The sequence below is a fragment of the Bombus pyrosoma genome, linkage group LG8 (assembly GCF_014825855.1).
Source record: "Bombus pyrosoma isolate SC7728 linkage group LG8, ASM1482585v1, whole genome shotgun sequence".
NCBI classification, from domain to species: Eukaryota; Metazoa; Arthropoda; class Insecta; order Hymenoptera; family Apidae; genus Bombus; species Bombus pyrosoma.
The window spans coordinates 10547510-10570072 of NC_057777.1; the positions used below are offsets into that span (position 1 = coordinate 10547510).

Below are 22563 nucleotides of genomic sequence, written 5' to 3' on the forward strand. Positions count from 1 at the left end.
AATGTATAATTATTCCGTAATATTATTTAACCAAATAAGATGATCATCTTACCCCATTTATAGTATAGCTCGAGAGAGACTCTGGCAAGCTATCCAATGTATTATTTTAAATTTCACATATTGAATGTTATTATACCTACATAGCTCAATTATTAATATTTATTTCTTTTACAAAAAAAACTGCAAGTATACACTTTTTGATACCAAAAATGCAAGAAATCTTGATGACAAGCAAATAATTATTCTCTAAATCGTTCATTGTGGATATTTCATCATAGTTTTGCAATTTAAAAGGATTAGATTTTTCCTCCTCAATATATATTAATAATTTTTCAAATATTTCATTTAATTTTCATATTTCAATCCCGCTTTAATTTTAACAAACAAAAAGTACTTGTAATGTCTTAGTAAGACGTTGAATATAAAGTTGAAGGAGAAAATTATGCATAGCGATAAGATTTTTTTCATATTTCGTTCAAGCTGTTAAGATACCTTTTATTGTTAGAAAAATATAATGGGATTGTAAATTGTAAGTGAGGGAAAGAATGTAGCAGGGTTACATAACATGTACGTGTGTAAGACCAAAAGTCTCGTGAAACACCGAAATCACCAAAGTTCATCGACATCATCGTACCAAGCCGGCTGTACGATTTTTATTCGCATTCTTCGTTTCTTCTTGTGCTTCATCATCTTCTTCTTCCTAAAGCGGCCCTCTTTATCTTAATTCCTCAACCATGCAGACACTAACGTAACGGCACACAATTGTACGAGTCAGAACCCGATTTATAAGCATATCCGAGTTTTGATCATCGGTTCAATTGTAAAAACAGTTGTCTATTCTGCGATAAACGGTTTACATGATTATTTGATACTCACAGACACGGTCCGCAAGGGCTCTGTATCCTTAGCGGTTTATTTACATGGGAACTAGAGACTTATCTTTCCAATGGCAGAGTAAGATGGCCGGATAAGAAGCAGGCAGGAGAAAGGAAGCGAAGGTTCCAGGGTGAAAGCTAGATAAATTCCTTGGTTACTCTTGTCTACTATTATTTAGTCTTTTTATTCGAAGGATTCCACTGGCGAAAAGTAGCTAGGAATTACTGGTGAAACTTCATTCGTGGTTTTAATTCGGACCTGAGCCGGAAGTCGAGGAATATTGCGCTCGAAAACGCGTTTGCTTCAAGGAGATTGTAGTATTGAGAGAATTATTTGAAGTAAGAGTAAAACAATTATGGATAATTAAAGAAAGTTGGAATTATCGATAGTTAAATAATAAACTATAGTAGAGACGAAAATGGACGGTTTGATTATATTTTTAAAGAAATTGCAAGATTGAAAGAATTCTTTAGAGCAAAACTATTAAGGTGATTTTAATAAAAAATTTGTAGGTGATTAAGATTTTAATCAATTATCGATGATAAAATACTGTAATCAGATATCAGTGAAATTGTAAGATTCGGAGAATTGTGTAGAACAAGAGTATTAAGGTGATTTTAATGAAAGATTTTGTGGGTAATTAACAAAATTTGTTGTTAATGCTGTTACAATCATAAGTAAGTAATTACCAATAATGCGATTTTACTAAAAGCTTACAAGAATGAAACTCAACGTGATAACGATTTTATAAAAGTAATAGACAATTGTAGAAAATAATAAGAAAATCTACCACTGATTAATTAACTGAACTACGGATATTTATACATTTATGGAAAAGTTAAATATGTAACAATGCACATAATATACACATAATATAATATTTAGAGAATGGAACAAAGATGTATTTGATTTCTATTCTTTTACTTATACGTATTCGTATAAATCTGTACTTGTAAAATAACCCGATAGTGAAGTGGATATTAAAATACCGGATTTCCTGTGTCACTCTTATGTTCTATTACTATTTCTTCTCTTCATACAAAGAATTTCATGATTAGAAGCCAGGAAGAATCCTCAAGACCCTCTAGTATAATTTTCTTAATTCTTAACTATTTGTTTATTTAATTTTCTTAACTATTTGTGAAATTTTACAAATCTCAAATTACGAAGTATTAGTATCAACAAATTCCCTTGCACATTGTGGCAATAATAATAAGTTTAATAATCAAACAAATAAATTTTTACAAGTAAATCTTACAATTATTAATCTTAAAATCTTAAAATTAATAAAAATCATTATTGCTAGTTATTTGAAATATTATTACTATGTATTATTTTACATTGGTAGCAATGCAATAACACGATATAATAATAGATCATTGAAGAAAGGAAATACCTAATACTTATAAAGCATAAATATATCGCTCTGTACTATAACAATAATAATTAATTATAATTATAATAATATAGAAATAAGATAATGTTACTTCTTATTAACATCACAGTAAACGTCTTAACTAACGCGTAAGGATCTAATGTCTATTTTTCTTCTACTTGAAATTTCGTGAAAAAATGTCTCAGCACTATGTAATTAAAGTTCTTAATAGAATAAATCTTTCTCGGTCTAAGATAAACGATATAAATGTATTTTGAAAATTACACTGATGATAACAAACGACTTGATGATGTTTAAAGGGGTAAATGAAACGAAAATGCAAAATTGAGGCTAACGTCTGAACGTACTTGCTGTGAATCACGAGCCAATTAAGAATGATTCACCATCGTCGGTGGAACGTCAATTTCTTACTTAATATGCGCAAGTTACGAGGTGAATAATAACTCACAGTTTGACGATAGCGGAGTTACATTAAATGAAAATTTTCTCCTATACGGAAAATTGTCGCCTGCAGAATAGAATTTTGTATCGTGCACAATTTTAGAAAGCTTCCTACACGAGGAAACTAATATACGCTCGTTATGTTTATTTGCTATCGTTCGCAGTAAACGAGTTTATAACTCGATGAAAGTCAGTGGTTTAGTACATATTAAAGTTTTTCCGTCTCACGATAAAATAGTGCGTGAAACGAATAAATGATTTTAATGAACAGCGGGACGTTTATTAATTTAGTAAATATATAATTGATCGATTGAATTATAATTAATCGAGCCAAAAAAGGATTGATTAATTCTTCCTACGCTTCTTTCTATGTCTATTTTTATACTTTGAACTTCATGTTTATTTTCTCTTTTCAATTTTCTTCTTACTCTATTTTAAATTTGTTAGGACGTAAAATTACTGAAATTCTCTCTCTCTCTCTATCTATCTATCTATCTATCTATCTATCTATCTATTTATCTATCTAGATAATTATTCGTAAAAGTGTATATGTGTAATAATGGCTATAAGTAAACTCATAACATGATAAGTAGCGTGAAGATGATAAATCATAACGTAACATGATGTGATGCAATATAATAGTACATTGGTAAATATGAGTAAATAGAGAATTGAACAATTGATTTCAACAATTGAAATTATTTTAATACATATATTTTAATCTTTAAATTAATATCATATGATATTGAATATAGGATTTTAAATTAACACTTTAATTCAAGCATACTTGCGAGGCGTAATCAAATATTTTTTTGAAGAATGCAAGAAAAAAAATAAAGTTCACAATTTATTATATTACCATTTATAATTTCTTGACGTATAAGTAATCTAATACTGCATTAAATTATTCCACTTTCTCAACTATTCTGTTTATGACTAACTCTAGATACTCGATTTAAATGGCCATGTTTTATGTAAATATCAGCTGATAAAAATCGTTACACTGCTCGACTCTCCACGTTCACATCAGAAATTTTAACAGTCTGTGAAAATCAGGAAAACCAGAATCGTAGCCATAAACCATAAGAGAAACCTCCGACTATAAAATTATTTTCACCAACCGACTCTCTCATTTACGTTTCTTACGTAGATATTATTTGAATCACCTGACACAAAATCCTACCTTGAACCGTAACTTACCAATGGTTTCGAAGCAATTTACATAATCTCATCTAATCAGTTTCTTATGGACTTCTCTATTAACGACCAGCTGTACTTTAACAATCTTTAGTGCCATCTTCAAACACATCTACAATTAACTCATTATAATTTAACGTGACTCTAAGATCGTGCTTGAAACAACGTTACGCGTGGTTACTCGTGTTACCAGCGTACTCATTGTTCTTGAACTTCTCGAATGTCGGAGAAAACTGAGTGAAAGTGGCAAAATTCCTCCACAATACTTATTCTCTGCCGATCTGCTCTCATTGTTATTTCCTTTAAAGATCTGTCAGATTTATAACACTTTTTCTATTTTCAACACCTTGTAAGATGGCTATTTTTCAATTATTGCTATGATTTTTAGTTGTTTGTTTTTGTAATTATTCAACTGAACATCCATTTTAAGAACATCGTAAAATAAATATTTTTTAATCATAATCAATACAACTTTTTAATTACGTTTAATACGTATGATCTTTAACGATTTTTTCTCATTATCATTCAATTTATTTCTTGAATTTGCATGGCGTTCAATTTTCTCTCTCACTTTCTTTATTTTTTTTTATTTTAATTCTATTATTAATATTAATAATTAATTAATAATTAAAAATAATTAATATTAATATTTGCTCAACTCCTTTTCTATGAGTTTGATAGGATTCTGCGCTGTTTTCTCAATATTTTATTGTTATTGAACATTTGACGTACTATGTACAATGTATGTATTTCAAATTCGCTTCCATTTTGATGCATTTGATGCAAATTCATCAATCTCATAATATTAACATATTTGGCACATGATCAAAATCTATTGCCTGATTAAGTATGTGTCTTCTATCGATCACGACTTACTATGATTCAAATTTTGTGAGGTATTTAAGGGAACAATTTTAATCTTCTTTTACTAATATCTAGGAAATACAAATTTTCTCGGCTTCGCACGATGCCTTAGATACCATATTCAGAAAGTTGTGAAATAAATTTTTACAAAATTTCTAATTTCCTGAAATATTTCGATATTTAGAACATTGCAAAATCTCTGTTTCTCGATTAAGTACTTATTTTTCTATTTATTAGCTTTGCGGGTAATTATTTTCATCAAGGCATACCTCATCGATTTTGATGACTTTGAGATATGTTATCAAGATCATTCCGTGCAACTTTTCCCTATACATGTTACCGCTGCTTAGCCTTAATTTCCGACATACTCAACAAATACTTCAATTAAGTTTAATTTTTATTACACTTCATTCTAGCATATAAGTGGCCCTATTTTTGTATAACCTCAACGTAATTTTATATAACCTGACTCTAATATAAAAAATTAATTATCCTTAGTATAAATGGGAAAGATAATGGGTTATAGGTTGGATTAGATTAATATACGATCGCCGTGAGGCTACTCTAGCATAACTTAATTTTTATTTCATTCAATTTTGTAAATGTATCGTAAATCCGATTACTACCATTTACTTTTACGTATATATATTATCAAACATACTTCTGTGTGTAACTCACGAATTAAGACCGTGTGTGATTATCACCAGATTGCGTGTTGGAACATACATATATACATCTTTTGATCACTTGAAGATCAAAATGAAGTGTAACATTCTGTATATCAATGATCGAAAATTATTTCATGTCAGCATTGCTGGTCGCCTAATGACGACCGGGTACTAATTTAGCTCAACCCATAACCCATTACTTTTTCTTTTTTATTTACATAATATTAAAAATGGCTATCTCTCTCATCAATAAGTTAGTTTAGGTTGGACTATATGTAAATATAAGAATGCGGTCGACTTCAGAATAGACTATAATCGTACCTAACCTAAAATCTATTGAAGATTTTTACGGATATCAACGAATAATGTGGTAACATGTATAGAAAAAAGTGTTCAGAATGATGATCTGAACGTATTTCAAGATTATGAAAATCAATGAGGCATGCCCTAAAATAAATAATTATCACTCTGCGTAGGCAACCTCAAATGGGCTCAAATAAAATTTCACTCGTGATTTTCTTCAAAGCGAATTTTTATTCTTCCCGAAAAACCATTGAAACGATTATGTAATATACGAAAAACTTAAATTAATGTTCCAGAATGTTGTCAGATATTTTAAGAACTTAGAATAGTAAGAAACAGATAGGCATGAGTATCAACGACATAGTCTGTCCGTAAAAGAAACGGAGATAGCCTTGTCTGCGAAAGACTAATATTTGTGGAATGCAAATTCCTTTGATTTCGTGCAATATAGCAGATACCTTATTTAAAATATTGTGGTATACGCATAAGCAAATTCTTACAACCTGATAAGAGATACTGTGGTTTAAGTTCATGGTACAAGCAAATTCTATGGTTCAGAATAAGAAGAAGATCAAGAATAAAAAATTGAATTTGAAAACTTGTATGTGTGTTTGACTCATACCTGATTGAAAAAGAACGGATAATTGGCAGAAAGTTAATCTACATATATTCGAAAATGCATAACAAAACTTCTTCAATTGAAGCCTTGAAAGAAAATTGAATTTGAAAACGTCGAATATGTGCGTGCTAGGTTAGTTCATAAAGAATAACAATTTTTCCTAAAGGAAGCTTTAAACATAAAAATTTTATTCTATATACTATCACCGGCTGCATTATCGATTTATTTTTGCATGTAGGATAACCTTTATATTATATAGGGTAGTAGAGATTACGGTATGATATATCTATTAAAAAGGCTCGTGCACACGTATGCTTCAATATCTCAATCTATATATGTTCAGTACATGGCTATCCGTGCATTATTTCATGCGTATCTAAATGTACGTGTATTAATAAATCCATATTTTGATTCACGTGATTTTTCCCCATATTATTCCAATAAATATATCGAAATATTCTTTTATTAATTTCGCAATCTCCTAGATTTCTCGGATATCCATATATTTAGAGTCACGCGAATTAAAATACGGATATGTTGATATACATGTATTAAATATATATATAAACATACGTGAAATAGGGATCTCTATTTTCCAACAATCATGTAATTGGAAATTAGGTAATTTCACATATACTTGACGCGTTTTCAAACTCGACTTTTTCGAAGATGAAGCCACCAATGATAGTGGCCCACCAATAGAATATTCCTAACTCCAGTTGTGCCACCTATGAAGGCTCACCTATTTCCATATTTAGAACACTGAAAAATCTGTATCGTGCCGTTAATTTAGTGTTTGATTTTTCTGCATAGTATTTAAATTCCTCTGATTCTGCAGAATATCGCGAATACCATTTTTAGAACATCGTGCAATCCGCAAATTCCTGCACTCCCATAGAATATCTCGATACCCAGATCATCGCAACAACTCTGGTTTCTTCTTTATTAAGTATTTAACTTTTTTGCCGTCATTAATATAGACGCGACATAAATTCCTCCGGATCCATAAGATGTTCCGGATGGCATTTTCAGGGCCTGGCAAGTTGCGTTAGCGATGACCTTTCGTTGGCCCGGAACGTGGCGGGTTAATTGCTTGTTGCACGCAGTGGTAGGTTTCGTGACGGTGTCTAATGGAACGGCGCAGCGCGGCGTTTAAATCTCGATCACGTCGTAATGACGAGCTCGGGAAGCTCTAGAAGAACGTCCATGAACCTGGAGAGAAAGTACAACCAATCGAAATTGCCGGGTCTTTCAGCGCGAATTCGAGCAATACCGCTTTCCCCGGCTATGTTTGTTTGCTTTGCTTAAAGAGAGCGAAACTGCGAGGAAACGAACGCGGCTGCCAGGCCTAAATTGAGTGGGATAAAAATGAGTGAACCCTGTGGAATACACGAAAGCAATAATTCCCGGCCGGATGATGCTAAGCCAGACAATATCGTACGGCTGCTCTCAGTTTTTGGATCGGTTTCAAACGTTTTGTATCGGAATGAACTGTTTGGTTAGTGAAAACTTCCATATCTTCCATGTAGTTTGTTGTTCTTCTTTCCTTTTTCCTTTCTTTTTTTCTTTTTTCTTTTTTGATAAAAAGAGAAAGAGGTAAGAAACAGTCAGCATAGGTTTGATATTGTGATTCGTAAAAAAATAAAAATGTAGTCAGTCACGAAAGTCTATAAATATACGGGGTATTCTAAAATTATGATACGCTGGTCGGGTGCTAATTTTACATGCAAAAACAAATCGAAAAAAATAGAAAAATATTTTTCACTTAAGACTTCGTTTGGCTTTGAAAAAAATTTTGAAAGTTTGAAAATTTGTCATTAACCGTATCCGTATATTAACTTTCCGCGATATCGATCCGTTTTATCACTTTCTTACATTCTGTACTTAATTTGAATTGTTTCAAAAATATTACAAAAATATTATATATAAGATTGGTACTGTTTAAAAATCATTTTCGTAACTTAACGAATGCTCGAAGTTTACAATTTTGCTCTTTGAAGTAAATTATTATGCACTTTTTGTAATGAATTATGCATATTTTTTAAATCTCCAAACGCCAAAATAATGTTTGTTTTTAATTCTTCAAAGCTGTTATTATGCTTGGAGATATTTGATTTTTCGCACGTTCGCGGGGAGACGCGATCTGGTAGAAGCGCGCCAACGAGAGTCGTAAATTCCCGTTACGATAGACTAATCGACGCCACGAATCGTACGATCCCTTATTTCTTCTGGGATAATAAGGGTGATTAATTGAAATAACGCTGCGATTAACAGGTTACTATATATTTAATCGATCCAACAACTTCGGTGTTATACAATAGTGAATGTTTAACCGTACAACGACGAGTTAGTACGACCTAAGACTCTTTGCGTGTCGTTTCGTATGATGATGTCGACAGACTCTATTCGCGGGAGATCGACCGAACACTTATTGACGACTTGAAGACTTGATCGAGAATTGATCGAGAGTTGGTGACGACTTGACCGAGAGAGTAACTTGTTGATGACTGCTTGAGCACTTGCTCGAGAGTGCCGAACTGCCCTTGTGGTATCTCGGAGGAAAGCTTGGTGTGGGTGTGCCCTTTGACCGAAGAACGCGGATTCGTTGTTCACACTTTTCGTCCAGGAGGTGAGGGTAACGATCCGCGATGCCGATTGATTATGACCCATTCTAATGAACAGGATATGCAGAAGTCTCCCACCAACGTAGAGCCGGGGTGGACTTTGCTCCTGACGAAAAAACAGCCTTTTCCGATGGACATGTGTTAGCTTTTCCCATCTGGTGACTGTCCGCTTTCTCCGTGATTCTTAAGAGCGCCTAATAAACTCAAGGATTTTTCCAAGACCCAGCCATAAACTGAAAATACTTCTAGAATTAGAAATTTCTCCAGACATGCAATTTGACTGGCAAACATGTGTGGAAACAATGAAGCTAAAAGTTAACGTCTTATGGTGGGTCCGTGGGTCTATTGAGAATCGGGAAGACTGTAGGTTGGCCGTTGGCTGCCAGGTAGCGAGGGATGGCGTGGAGATGTCCCACGCGACATAACAATATTAAAAAAGTAAATAATAGTACAGATTGACGTCATGGAAATAAAAGTACTAGGAAAAAAGTAATAGAAAGAAAGTCGCGACATTACTTGACAGATTTTCAAACCTATCTTTTTCGACAACGAATCCTTAAATGAAAAAATGTACTCCTTGTATGTTCAGTTATCGAAGATTGTGCATCTAACTTATCAAAGGAATTATAGATGCGCTTTGCGTAGGTCACTTACATGGTCTTAATATAATACTAAACCATCTTTATGATTTCATACAGATGTAACAGGTGTATATAACTTTCGTAACATTGTATTTTATATTTTAGTACTTCTTCTTTTAATTTAAGATCATAGTGAATAAATCGTGTTACATTTTAATAATACATATGTGTCTTAATGTGCCAAAAAGCTCGTTTTCTGACATTTTTGCTACAATATTTTATTATATATACAAAACAATAATCAAACTAATCTAGACATACGGAGTCCCACTATGGGGGATGGCAGCGATGTGTCACATAGATAAAATAGAAACAGAGCAAGCAAAAATCTTAAGGACAATAGTTAACGCTCCATGGTACGTCAGAAATGAAGATATACGAAAAGACTTAGATTCCAACAGTTAAAGAGGAAATCGCCAGATATGCAAAAAAGTATAAAGAAAGACTTGCAACACACCCACATCAGCTGGTTGCTGAAACGAATAAAACAATAATAGAAAGAAGACTGAAGAAGAAGCATCCTGCAGACCTCACAATAGAACAATAAACAACCTGGAAGATGGAGTCCCGCTGGGGGTAACCATCCACATGCTATATTTCATCAAAACTTAAATTATAATATTTTACAAAATGTCCTAATGGACAAATTGTAAAATGTAAACAAACAATAAATAAAAAAAACAACAATATTTTATATTTAAGAAGTGTATGCAGACTTTTGTGATAGACTATATTCATGTATAAGGTGTTTCACACGAATGAAATAACTCATACGCCTTTTCTGATTGAGATTAGAATAAGTATTAAAGGAAAATGATGAATACTGCTTACACTTGCAGTATTTATCTTTTATGTATATCTAAATGTATATTTGTTAGTAAAACACCTTATTTAGTACAGAGTTGCATTAAACATATGTGGCTAATTAATCAAATTTTTGTAAATTTCCTATACTCCTCGTCAAAAAGATAACCCAGGTGTGCTATCTTTAATTTCTAAATGACGCGTGTAAAGTTTTTCGTCTGTATCGTATAATATCAAAACATTATGAGCTCAGAATATGCGGTTCGTTGAAAATAATTGAAAATATTATGAGGTTTAGTGTGTAACAAAAAAGATTGTTTTATTTTAAGAACGAAATGATAACACATGTAGAATAAGAAAATAATAATCAACATAAATTGTAACTAACAATAATTACTTATCAAACATGTATACTTATTTAATAATGGATACATCCCTCTTTATTTTCTATTACTTCTATTGTACGATTTGGTATCGATTTATATAGTTTCTGGATATAATTTTGGCTTAACGTAACCCATTCGCGTACAATTGCATTTTTTAATTCTTGTACGTGTTGATACTGCTTTCCATTCGCGTATACGCCGTGAACAAGTTCTGCCCAGCAATTTTCAATAATATTATAATATTAATGTCGGGAAGCGTGCAGACCACGGCAAAATAGACATATTATTTTCATTAAAATATGATTGTACCAATCTTGATGTGTGTATAGATGCGTTATCTTGCTGAAAGATGTAATCAGGTCCAGAAATGCATTCTGCATGATTATTTATTTGTTCTTTGATTAAATTTATGTATCGGACACTATTCATTCTCCCATCGATGAACTTGATACTTGTTTTGCCGAAATAACCGATGCCGGCCCAAACCATCACGCTGCCTCCTCCCATTTGTCGTCGAATTGCTGGCATTGTTTCTTTTCCTATGTCATGAAAATAATATTGGAACCCATCAAGGCCATCCAAGTTAAATCTTTTCGTCTGAAAATAGTACCCTTCTCCATTTCTTTTTCCAACGCAAAGCGCAAACGTTCTTTCTTTTGCAAAGCGTAAACGTTCTACTTTGTGTTTCGTTGTTAACGAATGTTTCTTTCTCAATTTTAACCTCTTGATATTTTTGCAGGGTAGTAGAACTCGACGAACACTTGAAACAGTAGCACTAATACTACATTTTTCCATTATTTGCTTCGTTGTTAACTGCGAGTTGGAAGCTACACGCAAAATTAGTCGATCACGATCGGATAACAATGATGGCCGACCAGTACTTTTCTTTTTGCCATAATCTTCAACATTTTTTAAGAAATTGTGTATTACTCTACGACTTCTTCTTATTACTTTCGATATTTTTGCAACTGATAACCGTTGTTGTTTTACTTCAGAAATTTTCTTTTTTTCAGACTCGTTTAATTTTTTTATGCGTCCCATATTTACAAATTTATATAATATTGTACTGTAATCTTTACTCGTTGCTAGATCATGAACTACTGAGCAATTTCTAAACATATTAACAGAGTGTGTTATCATTTCGACCTCAGTATGGAAGAGTATTTCTTTGTTGTATACAAACATCTACGACATTGTGACTCATTTCCAGCAAGCCGCATATTCTGAGCTCATAAAGTTTTGATATTATACGTTACAGACGAAAAACTTTACACGCGTCATTGAGAAATCAAAGATAGCACACCTGGGTTATCTTTTTGACGAGGAGTGTATATATATTCTGAGATATAATAACGATTAATTTTATGCATGTAAGAGATACACGTATGTATTATACATATCTCAAATCTCTATTTATTTATTTATTTATTTATTTATATATTTAAAAAACCAGTTTCGCATATGCGTCGTAACACTTGTAAGAAGAATCATTCATCTTTTCAATCTCTGATATCTTTATCTAATTCTAATCAGAAAATCCAGTTCCGGTAGCATGAATCATGCTGTATAAATAATACTTCCATATAAGTCATTCTTTTATTAGAACTTATATGATTAAATATTTCGTGGAGATCTAAATTCTAATATTAAAAGATGTTCTTAAAATTTACATATAATTAACAGAGAAATGTTTGTAAGAAAAATAAGTTGCGTATTTATTTGTAAAGATAATTGAATTATAAAATTGAAAAAATATGATATATTAATAATGAATATAGATTAAAAAGTATCGTAATGTGAAATATGTTCTTATGAACAAAGAAAAACTTCAATTTTGCATTTAAGTGATGTAAAAGAGTAAAATATAAAATACTTCTTTAATCATTTTTATTAGATTCTATGAATAGCATAGTAATCGGTTCAGTTGCTAATCTAACCGATGGATTTTACTTTTTTTTAATTAACTTCATATGATCTATCCTTGCATATACACATATGTGTATCAATTAATGAAGTAATACCTCTATGTTTAAAACAAAACATTGAAATATTATATGCAATTTGTATTTGTTAATTCACAGTCTTGTTTCGTATTAAAGTCAAAATTAGAATTGAACTTCAATGCAGTTAACGCCTGCCTTTGAAGGCATCTCACTGAATTTGATTTATAATGTGATTCGATATCACAAAGCAAGGGGTTAAAATACCCAGTTAGTGTCCTTTTGAAAGCTAATCTTCAAATAAGGAACGTTTTTATAATTTATACTAGAATTTTTTTAATAATATTTCAACTACATTACATATTACCAATAATTAAAATAAGTAACTTTTTTAATAATTTATATTGAAACAGTGTTATACTTTTGGTATTATATTCAAAAGACATATACATTAATATTACTGCAATAAAATATTTAATTAGAATGAGACTGATTTTCATGGAAAAGATACTGAATGATTAAAAGGTGATTCATTATATGTTAACGTTTGATATCTGAGATATTCATTCAAAGAATTCCTATAGTCTACACATATGAATGTATTTTTAGCACAGGCAATTGTGAGTGATACTGCGTTTGCTCGTTACTTTTGTCCGCACGAGGATGTTACATGATAAGAACGCACTGCCTACGCTTCGTTATATAACAACTTATGTCCTGAAACGTATACTAATTGTCATTATACATTATACATGCAGTATACATATATGTATAATTCACTTTCTTACAATTCACTTAAAATTTTTTAAATCATATATGATAAATTGGTATAATAAAATCTTATATCCTCTTTTCTTTGTCTTTTATGTTGTCTTGACATTTTCATTTTCTCTCACGTTTTACGTTTCGTATACAACGGTTTCGGTACCATATAATCATCGCAATTTATCAAACTTCATCTATTGTAGTTACTACAATGTAGTACATAAAGCGTACACCTACCATACGCATTTACAAATTGCCTTGCATTCTCATGTTTTTAATCTTACATATTGCAATCTTATTGTTAGTATTATAGTATAATATTATAGTATAGTATTATAGTATAGTATTAATAGTATAGTATAGTATTATAGTATAGTATTAATAGTATAGTATAGTATTATAGTATAGTATTAATAGTATAGTATAGTATTATAGTATAGAGACACGTTCAATGTCGTATAACGAGAGTCGTAAATTTTCGTTGCGATATGATGATCGACGAATCAACCGATCTCCTATTTCAATTAAGATAATAGGGGTGTTTGAATGATTATAACACTGAGTTTAATATACTCTTTATTTCCAACAACGTTTAAGAATGCGATTGATGCGTATACAAGTGTTTTCAGCGAAGCGTTAAGAGCAAGTTGAAATGTATTCTGTTCGAAGGGATGAAAACAAGTAAAGTGTTTGTAGCAATTAAGGGCCTTGGCAGAAAGGTAAAAAGTTGAATTTTATAACTATTCCTTAGGATTATTACAGATCCGAGTTAATATACTTATACAGATGGTGACCATCTTAACCGAGGGATGGATTATGGTTCATGGTAGATTCCGGGGCAACAAAACCAAATCCATTAAGTAATGTACTATTTAAATTGTTTGCTCTGACTTAACTTTTGACAAAAAGCAAAAAATTCGGAGCCAAAAATTCAAACTTATTTTACAATTAAGAAAAAAAATTAAATGGGAATCTAAGACAGCTACAAGTATGTAGCAGAATAAACTTATACCAATAAAACCTATAATATATAATTTTATTAAAATAACCTGATATATTAGGCTTATTACATACTGACTTATGAAATATCGAACCAGAATATTATGCTGACTCGTACCACCTTGTACCAATCGAAGGAATGACTGCATTCCTAAGTCATACAGCCAATCAAATTTCAATCATTAATGACTAAATGGTAAATTATTAGGCGTAAAATATTTAATAGAAGAAAAAAAATCTTTAACAATATCATCATTGTCACGAAAGAAATGAGTGAAAATAAGGTTGAGAACATCTTCATAAAAATTCCAAACGTTTGCATTACATCTTGTCACTCAATTCTCCACAATCTGATTTTTAAATCGAATATTTTATCTAACATTACGCTTATTCTTGGCTGACTTACAACTAACGCATATCTGAAAAATTCTCTAGAATTACAAATATCAATATCTACATCTTATTAACACGTACACAGTGAATATTTGCAGATATTCGTACATTATAATTGCACATTTTGTTACGTTTGCTTTTTCTCGTTTCCTCAATAACGATTTTTGTTATATTTCTACCTAGTAGAAAATTTCATCCGTTTTAGATTTTGAAACCTATATGACTGTACTGTACGGAGCTGGAAAGGTGATTAGGGGGACAAAAAGAACGCGTTGCTATATAGCTTACGTATATGTGACACTTCCGGCCAGTATGTGAGCTTATCCTCATGATTATGTTGCATCTGTCAGAAACAAACGATTAGACCTGCATACTTATGCCTAATCATTTTCTCATTTCTGTTTTGCATATGGTTATAATCTTTACTTTAATTTTCATATATTTTGTAATTTTAAATCAATAATGTTTCTTCCGAAATTAAAAACCACAAAGCCGGTAAATGTTATAAAGCAAATAATAAGGAGGGACGATGCGAACATATTTTGTACATCTATTGGACGAACAATGATAATTATTTAGCATATGAATTTGCTGTAATAAAAGAATTTTTTATTTTTAAAAGTTAAAAATTACGATTTTAAATAAAGATTGAAATAACAAAGATGTCCAAAAAATCATTGCAAACAAACGAGAACAAAGTAAATTTCTATTATCGCACAATCTGCACTCGAGATTCATGCAAATTATGTACCTACCTAAACCAAAATACTAGGAAAGATCAACCTAAATCATTCAAAATCTCTCGAGCAACCCTGGACTTCAGATTCCTCTCCCATTTATTTCCTATTATTATGCAGTCTCTATACGAAATTTCTATACAAATTCTTTAAGTACACTAAGATGCTTAAAGAGATGATCGTAAAAAAAATATTCATGGAAAATCTCAACACCAACTTTGTCTGCGATTTATTTCGCATTGTTATTTTTCACAAAATACGAATTTTTAAAAAGAACGCGGTTGTAAACTGTATGCCAAGTACCGACACACGACGTAGTCTGTAAAAGGATCGCGTAATACCGTGATTTTTATCCGGGAATCTTCAAACTACTCATTTTGTTGATTATTATTGTTGCAGGAAGACGCGGAGGATAGTCAAAAAAGAGCGGAAAGATTGTTGTCGGAGGAGTGTCGCGTGTTTCGCGGAGCGATAGGCGTCGACGTGGAAGGTGTCGGCTCGTGGAGGGCTCAGAGGCGCCCTCACGACATCGAGGTATCTACGCCCCTGATCGGCGTCGCGGCGCACGAGCTGGAGTCGTCCGTGGACGGCGCAGCGTTCAACCCTGTCGCCGCAGCGGCGACGACATCCGCGAGATGCTCGCTGATGAAAAACACGTTGAAAACGCCGTCATCCTCCTCCACTTCTCTGCCCGTCAATGCCCACATCAGGCCAAGGTTGTACCTAGGCTCCGTGATCGCTGAGACCAGCAAGGAGGATGCCATGGAGCCAGAAGTAAAAGAGGAGGACGAACGAAGGTCGTCCACGCCGAGCCCCGAGGTAATTCTTTTATCTTCTTACTGTCTTTCCATTCTTACTCTCCTCCTATCTATATATTCTTGCTTATCTCGTGCATACTCTTTTTTTTCTTTTGTTTTCTGCTCCAGCCTTGTTGATGCATGCTACGACGTGTGATTGATAGGTTCGCATAGAACGATCACAGAGAGATGACACTGAAATTGATCGGACTAGACTGTGTATATTTTTTCCTTTGTCGAGTGGCCGTTGTGTGGGGCTTTGTTTTTCCGAATCGAAGAGAAGCCTGTAATGCGCAGATAGAACAGGTGAATTCGAATACTCCGAGGGAATGCGATTGTCCATTGTAATGGATTGGTTTCTTTGTTTGTTATTGGAAGAACTCTATAAGCGATTGCAAAATCCCCGGCAATGTTTTATCGTTTCTTCTTTTGCACGATTCGACGTGCCAAATAAATCGATGTTTACCGATGTTAATTTGGATCTTTTTCATATTTGCTCGAATCTTGCATGGTGTTTTGTAGTTTCTGTATACTGGTATATAAACTGTCAGTGATGAAGGTGAAATTACCATTTACCATTACATTTCGTTATCTCCTATGATGACAAAATGTCATCGTGTTGTCCGACATTATGTAAACCTCTATCGTCAGATGACAACGGTAATTGTATCGAAGATAGTTAATGCAATTCCTAAAAGCACAAGCGCAGCGTCTAGTACCGTGCCATAACAAGTGTGTAAATCAATTAATACCTATGGGGATGCTCAAGAGTGTGTAAACGAAAATGCGTGACGTACAAGGTTCTCCATTAAGCGATCAACAAAAGTTGTATGTTTATTAAAACGTTAGTTGGTTGTATGTTAATTAAAATTTCTACACACATTGCCTACTCTCCATAGCTAATTAATCGTTCAATAAACTATTGCATTCTTATATAACTAGTTCCGAAATATCTGAAAAACAAAGACTACGTTAAATCTTACGTTATTTACAATATATCGGCGATATTTTCTGCTGTTCAAACAAATTTAATATTATCTTGTCTTAGTCGAATAATTAAAAAGAGATGGTTGGAAACCACTGGTATTGCCTCGTGCTTGTAGAGTACGAGTTCTTCCTACATGCACTTCCACCAACGTAGCTCCGTATTGATTTTACGGAGAGCTCATTCTGTCTTTCTCTATCCTTGGTTATACTCGTTTACTCATATATCTATATCCTTTCTCGCTTGCGCTTCTATCTCTGCGCTTTTTTCTTTCGCCCCCCCCCCCTCCGCCTTTAACTCGCTCTGTCACCCTAAACATTTCTGCAAGAATTTATTTCGTACGTTTTCTGTAACCTGTGCAAGAACGTAAGACGCTTAGAGTACGAACGTTGATTATTTCACGGTAGGGCAGCTAGACTTGAGTTAACTTCATGGCTTCCGTTCTGTTTTTAGCGGGAAATTTGACTTGTTTCTAGAGTGTAATGTTTTTATTTTGTTTCCTTTTTTTTTTTGGAGGACGAGCATGATCGTATTTAACATACATATGGTCAATGTTTTAAAAGATTTTAAAAGGTGTTCGTGTCGTAAATTTAAAATTACAAAAAAAAAATTTAATTTGGAATTACAATGTTTGATTAAGATTATACGTGGTAGAAAAGAATTTCCTATAGAAGATGAAATGTTTTCTAAAAAAATAGATTGAGTTTATAAAAATTGGTAAATTCCTATTATTATTATTTCTCTTGATTCATGCTGAGGATAACTAAAATCTTGTCTGTTTTCATATTTTTTATCGAGTGTTAATAGTAAATTATCAACTTGTTATACTTAAAGGACTTTTATATTTTCACGAATACAATTTTTTGTCGCCATACAATGAATTCATCGTTAATTAGATTGTTTAACTATGTTTAGCAGATTTATACAAGAAGAAATAAACGTTACAATGAAGGTGGAAGTAGCGAGGAAGACAGCAAACCAGATACATCCCTACAGGGCCACAGATTACCATCTTCTTATCGGGGAACGTGGCCCATCAGAAGAGACATATGGGCCAATCAACAAATGGGCTTTTCCACTCAACAAAGCACATCAATCACTGTACACAACGTAAGTCACTGTTTTTCTGAACCGTACATCGCACAATCGAATTTAGAGAAAAATAATAGTATTTTATTACTTTAATAGTTTTACAAATCGATTTCAAAATTATGCGTTATATAATCGCATTTTACGAAAAATAGTAGCCATTTCTTATCTTGAATGTCAAATAATCTCAAAATTATATTACATTAAGGAAAATCTATTTTGTTATTTTACTGATTTCACTAAACATCTCCAAAATTATGTAATATTTTGAAGAATCATGGAAGAGTAATATCATTATTCACTTTGGAGATGTGACGGGTCCAGGAGTTACATTCAAAAAGATATTTTTTTAATTGATTCAAAAATTATCTTTTTCTGCAATTATTAACGCTATCGTACAATAAGTTTCTGAGCAGTATCTTTATTTGACTTAATAGTACTTCCTTCGTACTGTTAATATTTTGAAGAATACTAAAGAATACAAAAATGTTAAAAAAAGGAAAATACGTCTAAAGTGTAAGGATATAAATATGGAACATACGTATATATCGTGAGTTGAATGAACAGGACATTAATAAATACGTAACCTGTCATAAAGACGGCGCTGAAAAGGGAGCATGACCTGCGAAAAAGAAGTTTGACTCATCGTACTAACCATTATCATTATTGCACAATCGATTTGCGAAGCTAAAATGGCCATGAATGATTTAATAACTTATTACTATGGAAATCTACTTTATTAAGTCATAAGGCATATAATATTACATATTTGAAAAATTAACGCGAATATTAACATATAATAATGTAATGAAGGTGCGATAAATATATTTTATATAATAGAATATTATATAAGCGAGTTGAACTATTTTTCTATAATATATTTAAAACGTTTATATAATAATTTATAGTTTTTTATAATTTTGTATAGTTTATATAATTATAAGCGTTTAATATGTTAACATTAAACGATTATTTAATAGAAACAATTAATTAGAAAGAGCGAATAATTACAATTTAATAAATAATTTACAACGTTGCAAAGTATATAAATAAAAGATTGAAAATAGAATAGATAGCCCTTTGTGTATAAAGTAAATAAATAAATTGAAGGTCAGTTTAAATTTCCTCAGAAACTTTACAAAGATAGTCGGTCTTCGATTGTTGGTAAATGTAAGTCCTACAAAAGTAGGAAAAAGGTTCTTAATTACTAAAAAAACTAATTTAATTATTACTTTTTAATAAAGAGGAAAGGATTTCAAAGGTGACAGTATTCTTCCTAAATCAAAATCCTAACATTAATTTCCATCCTCTCCCATAGGACGTAGCCAGCGTGATGAGCTTTTCGTCGAATTCGGGTGGGGCCCTCGGCTGTTCCACGGAAATGCAAGGCGATCGAAGGCTAGGGGCGAAAGTGGACGTAGTGTACAATCTACTGGGAATGCTTGGTAGCACGGAGGGCCGAGAGGACATGAGTGCAACGCTGCTCTCTATGAGCAATTCGATAGACAATTGCCTCATAATGAGGCAATCAGGATGCCTTCCACTGTTGGTACAACTGATTCACGCTCCAGGACAAGATCCAGAAACCAGAGAAAAGGCATCTCGAGCTTTGCATAATATAGTGTATGCGAAAAGCGACGAGAGGGCTGGACGCCGGGAGGCGAGGGTTCTCCGATTTCTAGAACAGTTACGGGACTATTGCCAGACTCTGAGGACATCCCTAGAAACCGGTCAGGTTCCCGATGATCTAGAGAGGCATCCCGGGCCAACGATAGCGGCATTGATGAAACTTTCCTTCGACGAAGCCCATCGTCACGCCATGTGTCAGCTCGGTGGACTTCATGCAGTTGCAGAGCTAATCGAGATGGATCATATGGCTCATGGAAGCGAATGCGACGATCAAAATTGCATCACATTGCGTAGATATGCCGGAATGGCTCTGACAAATCTGACATTCGGCGATGGAAACAATAAAGCATTGCTCTGTTCCTTCCGGGAGTTCATGAAGGCTCTGGTTTCGCAATTGAGAAGTCCAAGCGACGATCTCAGACAAGTCACAGCGTCTGTATTGAGAAATTTGTCGTGGCGAGCTGATACTAGTAGCAAGCAAACGTTGAGGGAAGTGGGAGCAGTAACTGGTTTGATGAAGGCTGCGATGGAGGGTAGGAAGGAATCAACTCTTAAGTCGATACTCTCTGCACTTTGGAATCTGTCGGCACACTGTAGCACAAATAAAGTGGATATTTGTGCCGTAGATGGCGCACTGGCATTCCTCGTGGATATGTTGAGCTACAAAGCACCATCTAAAACTTTAGCCATTGTTGAAAACGCTGGTGGTATTTTGAGGAATGTATCTAGTCACATTGCTGTTAGAGAAGATTACCGAGCCATTGTAAGAGAGAGGGGATGCTTGCAAGTATTGTTACAACAATTGCGATCACCTAGTTTAACCGTCGTTAGTAACGCCTGTGGAGCTTTGTGGAATCTTTCTGCCCGATGTCCACAGGATCAGCGTCTGTTATGGGACCTGGGCGCAGTTCCAATGCTTCGTAGTCTAATTCACTCCAAGCACAAGATGATATCAATGGGTTCAAGCGCAGCCTTGAAGAATTTACTGAGTGCCAGACCAGGCTGTAATAATCTCGTCCACTTAGACTCGACAGCACGCGGATTAGGACTTCCAACTCTACCAACTTTAGTTGCACGCAGACAAAGGGCTCTGGAGCAAGAAATAGATCAAAGCTTGGCTGAAACTTGCGATAACATCGAGCCTAGTACATCTCCGACTAACAAAGACGATAAGTTTTCGTTCAAGGTGGAACATAGCTTCTTGGGGATCAACACGCGAACTTTACGCTCCTATCAGCTACATAATCAACCTGGCACATCCAATATGAAGTGCAACGGAGTCGCCAGAAGCGAGAGTAGAGACTCTATGCGCTCCATAACAAGCACTCATTCTGACACCATGTTTGAAAGGGTAAATCGACACGTATTGAATGGACTATCTCCTACTGATATTCAGATAAAACAACAGTCCTCGTCACTACACTCCGCAGTCGGTTTCGACAGTGGAATGTCCAGTGATGCTCACTCGAAGACCTCTTCGGAGAAGAAGTATACGTTACGCTACAAAAACGCCATCCCGGATCGTTTGAAGTCGTCAGACGGTTTTAATGGTCTCGTCGACCTTAGATGCACTAATTCTACCATTTCCTGGTCCTCGGCTCCGGATCAAGAATCCGCCTGTTCACAGAATTTGCTACACTCTTCCGTAGAAGACAACTTGCCACAAAGCATCACGTCTGTGCTCAAGACTGGTAGCCAATCCAGTATTTCCGAGGAAACGGAGTTGAACGTTTGCACAAAAACCGAATACGTGAGCACGAAGCCTGGAATAGAAACCTCGACCTCGTTATCATTCATCAACAACAGCTCTCCCGCGAAAGACAACATCAACTTTGGAAACGTCTACGACAAGACCGTTTTGCATCAGCACAGTTCGTTGAATACTATACAACAGGCTATTTCACCGACTGTCAGTTATCGAACAGAGGGAAATCTGTTCAGTGATTATGCCGAGACGGATTTGGATCAACCAACTGACTATAGTTTGCGTTATGCTGAACGAAGTCTGGAAGACGAAGGAAAACCACATTCTCACTATTTCCCGAGTAACGATCAAGAGCTTATCCACGAAGATACAGTAAAGACCTATTGCACAGAAGGAACTCCGCATGGAACGTCCTTAAATTCTTCTAGAGCGGCATCGGCTTCTGACTTGCAGGAGGATAGTCGACAGAGAAGTTTATTGAAGAAGATTCAGGAACAAGGTAAACTGCAAGATACGGAGGAATTGAATGTAGAATGTACCAGAATGGAATGTACGGAAGTTTCGGGTGACAAGAAGAGAAGTCAAATGTTGCAGTACTTTGAAACGAATATCAAGGACAATAATATTGAGGAAGATGATCGCACTTCTATGAAAAGTTCATTGAGGTTTGTACACTTTTATGTAGATAATAAAATTAGCAAAAAG

The 22563-nt window shown here is 33.7% G+C and overlaps 2 protein-coding genes across 10 annotated transcripts in view; one reads left to right on the forward strand and one right to left on the reverse strand.

The window, feature by feature from the left end:
• LOC122570354 overlaps positions 1-22563 on the forward strand; it is an 86078-nt gene that overhangs the window by 56093 nt on the left and 7422 nt on the right. For 7 of the 9 annotated variants that reach the window (XM_043732549.1, XM_043732554.1, XM_043732555.1 and 4 more), the window contains 3 exons: positions 16053-16472; positions 18351-18545; positions 19843-22523. In XM_043732549.1, the coding sequence (XP_043588484.1) occupies positions 16053-16472; positions 18351-18545; positions 19843-22523 (3296 nt within the window). The remainder of the gene's footprint in view (positions 1-16052; positions 16473-18350; positions 18546-19842; positions 22524-22563) is intronic. The other 2 variants (XM_043732552.1, XM_043732557.1) reach the window with 1 other exon arrangement.
• On the reverse strand, positions 10804-11925 carry LOC122570358. The gene is made up of 2 exons (XM_043732565.1): positions 11430-11925; positions 10804-11358 (listed from the first exon to the last, which is right to left on the reverse strand). Exons 1-2 carry the CDS (start codon positions 11858-11860, stop codon positions 11241-11243), a joined length of 549 nt encoding a protein of 182 aa, XP_043588500.1. The 5' UTR covers positions 11861-11925; the 3' UTR covers positions 10804-11240.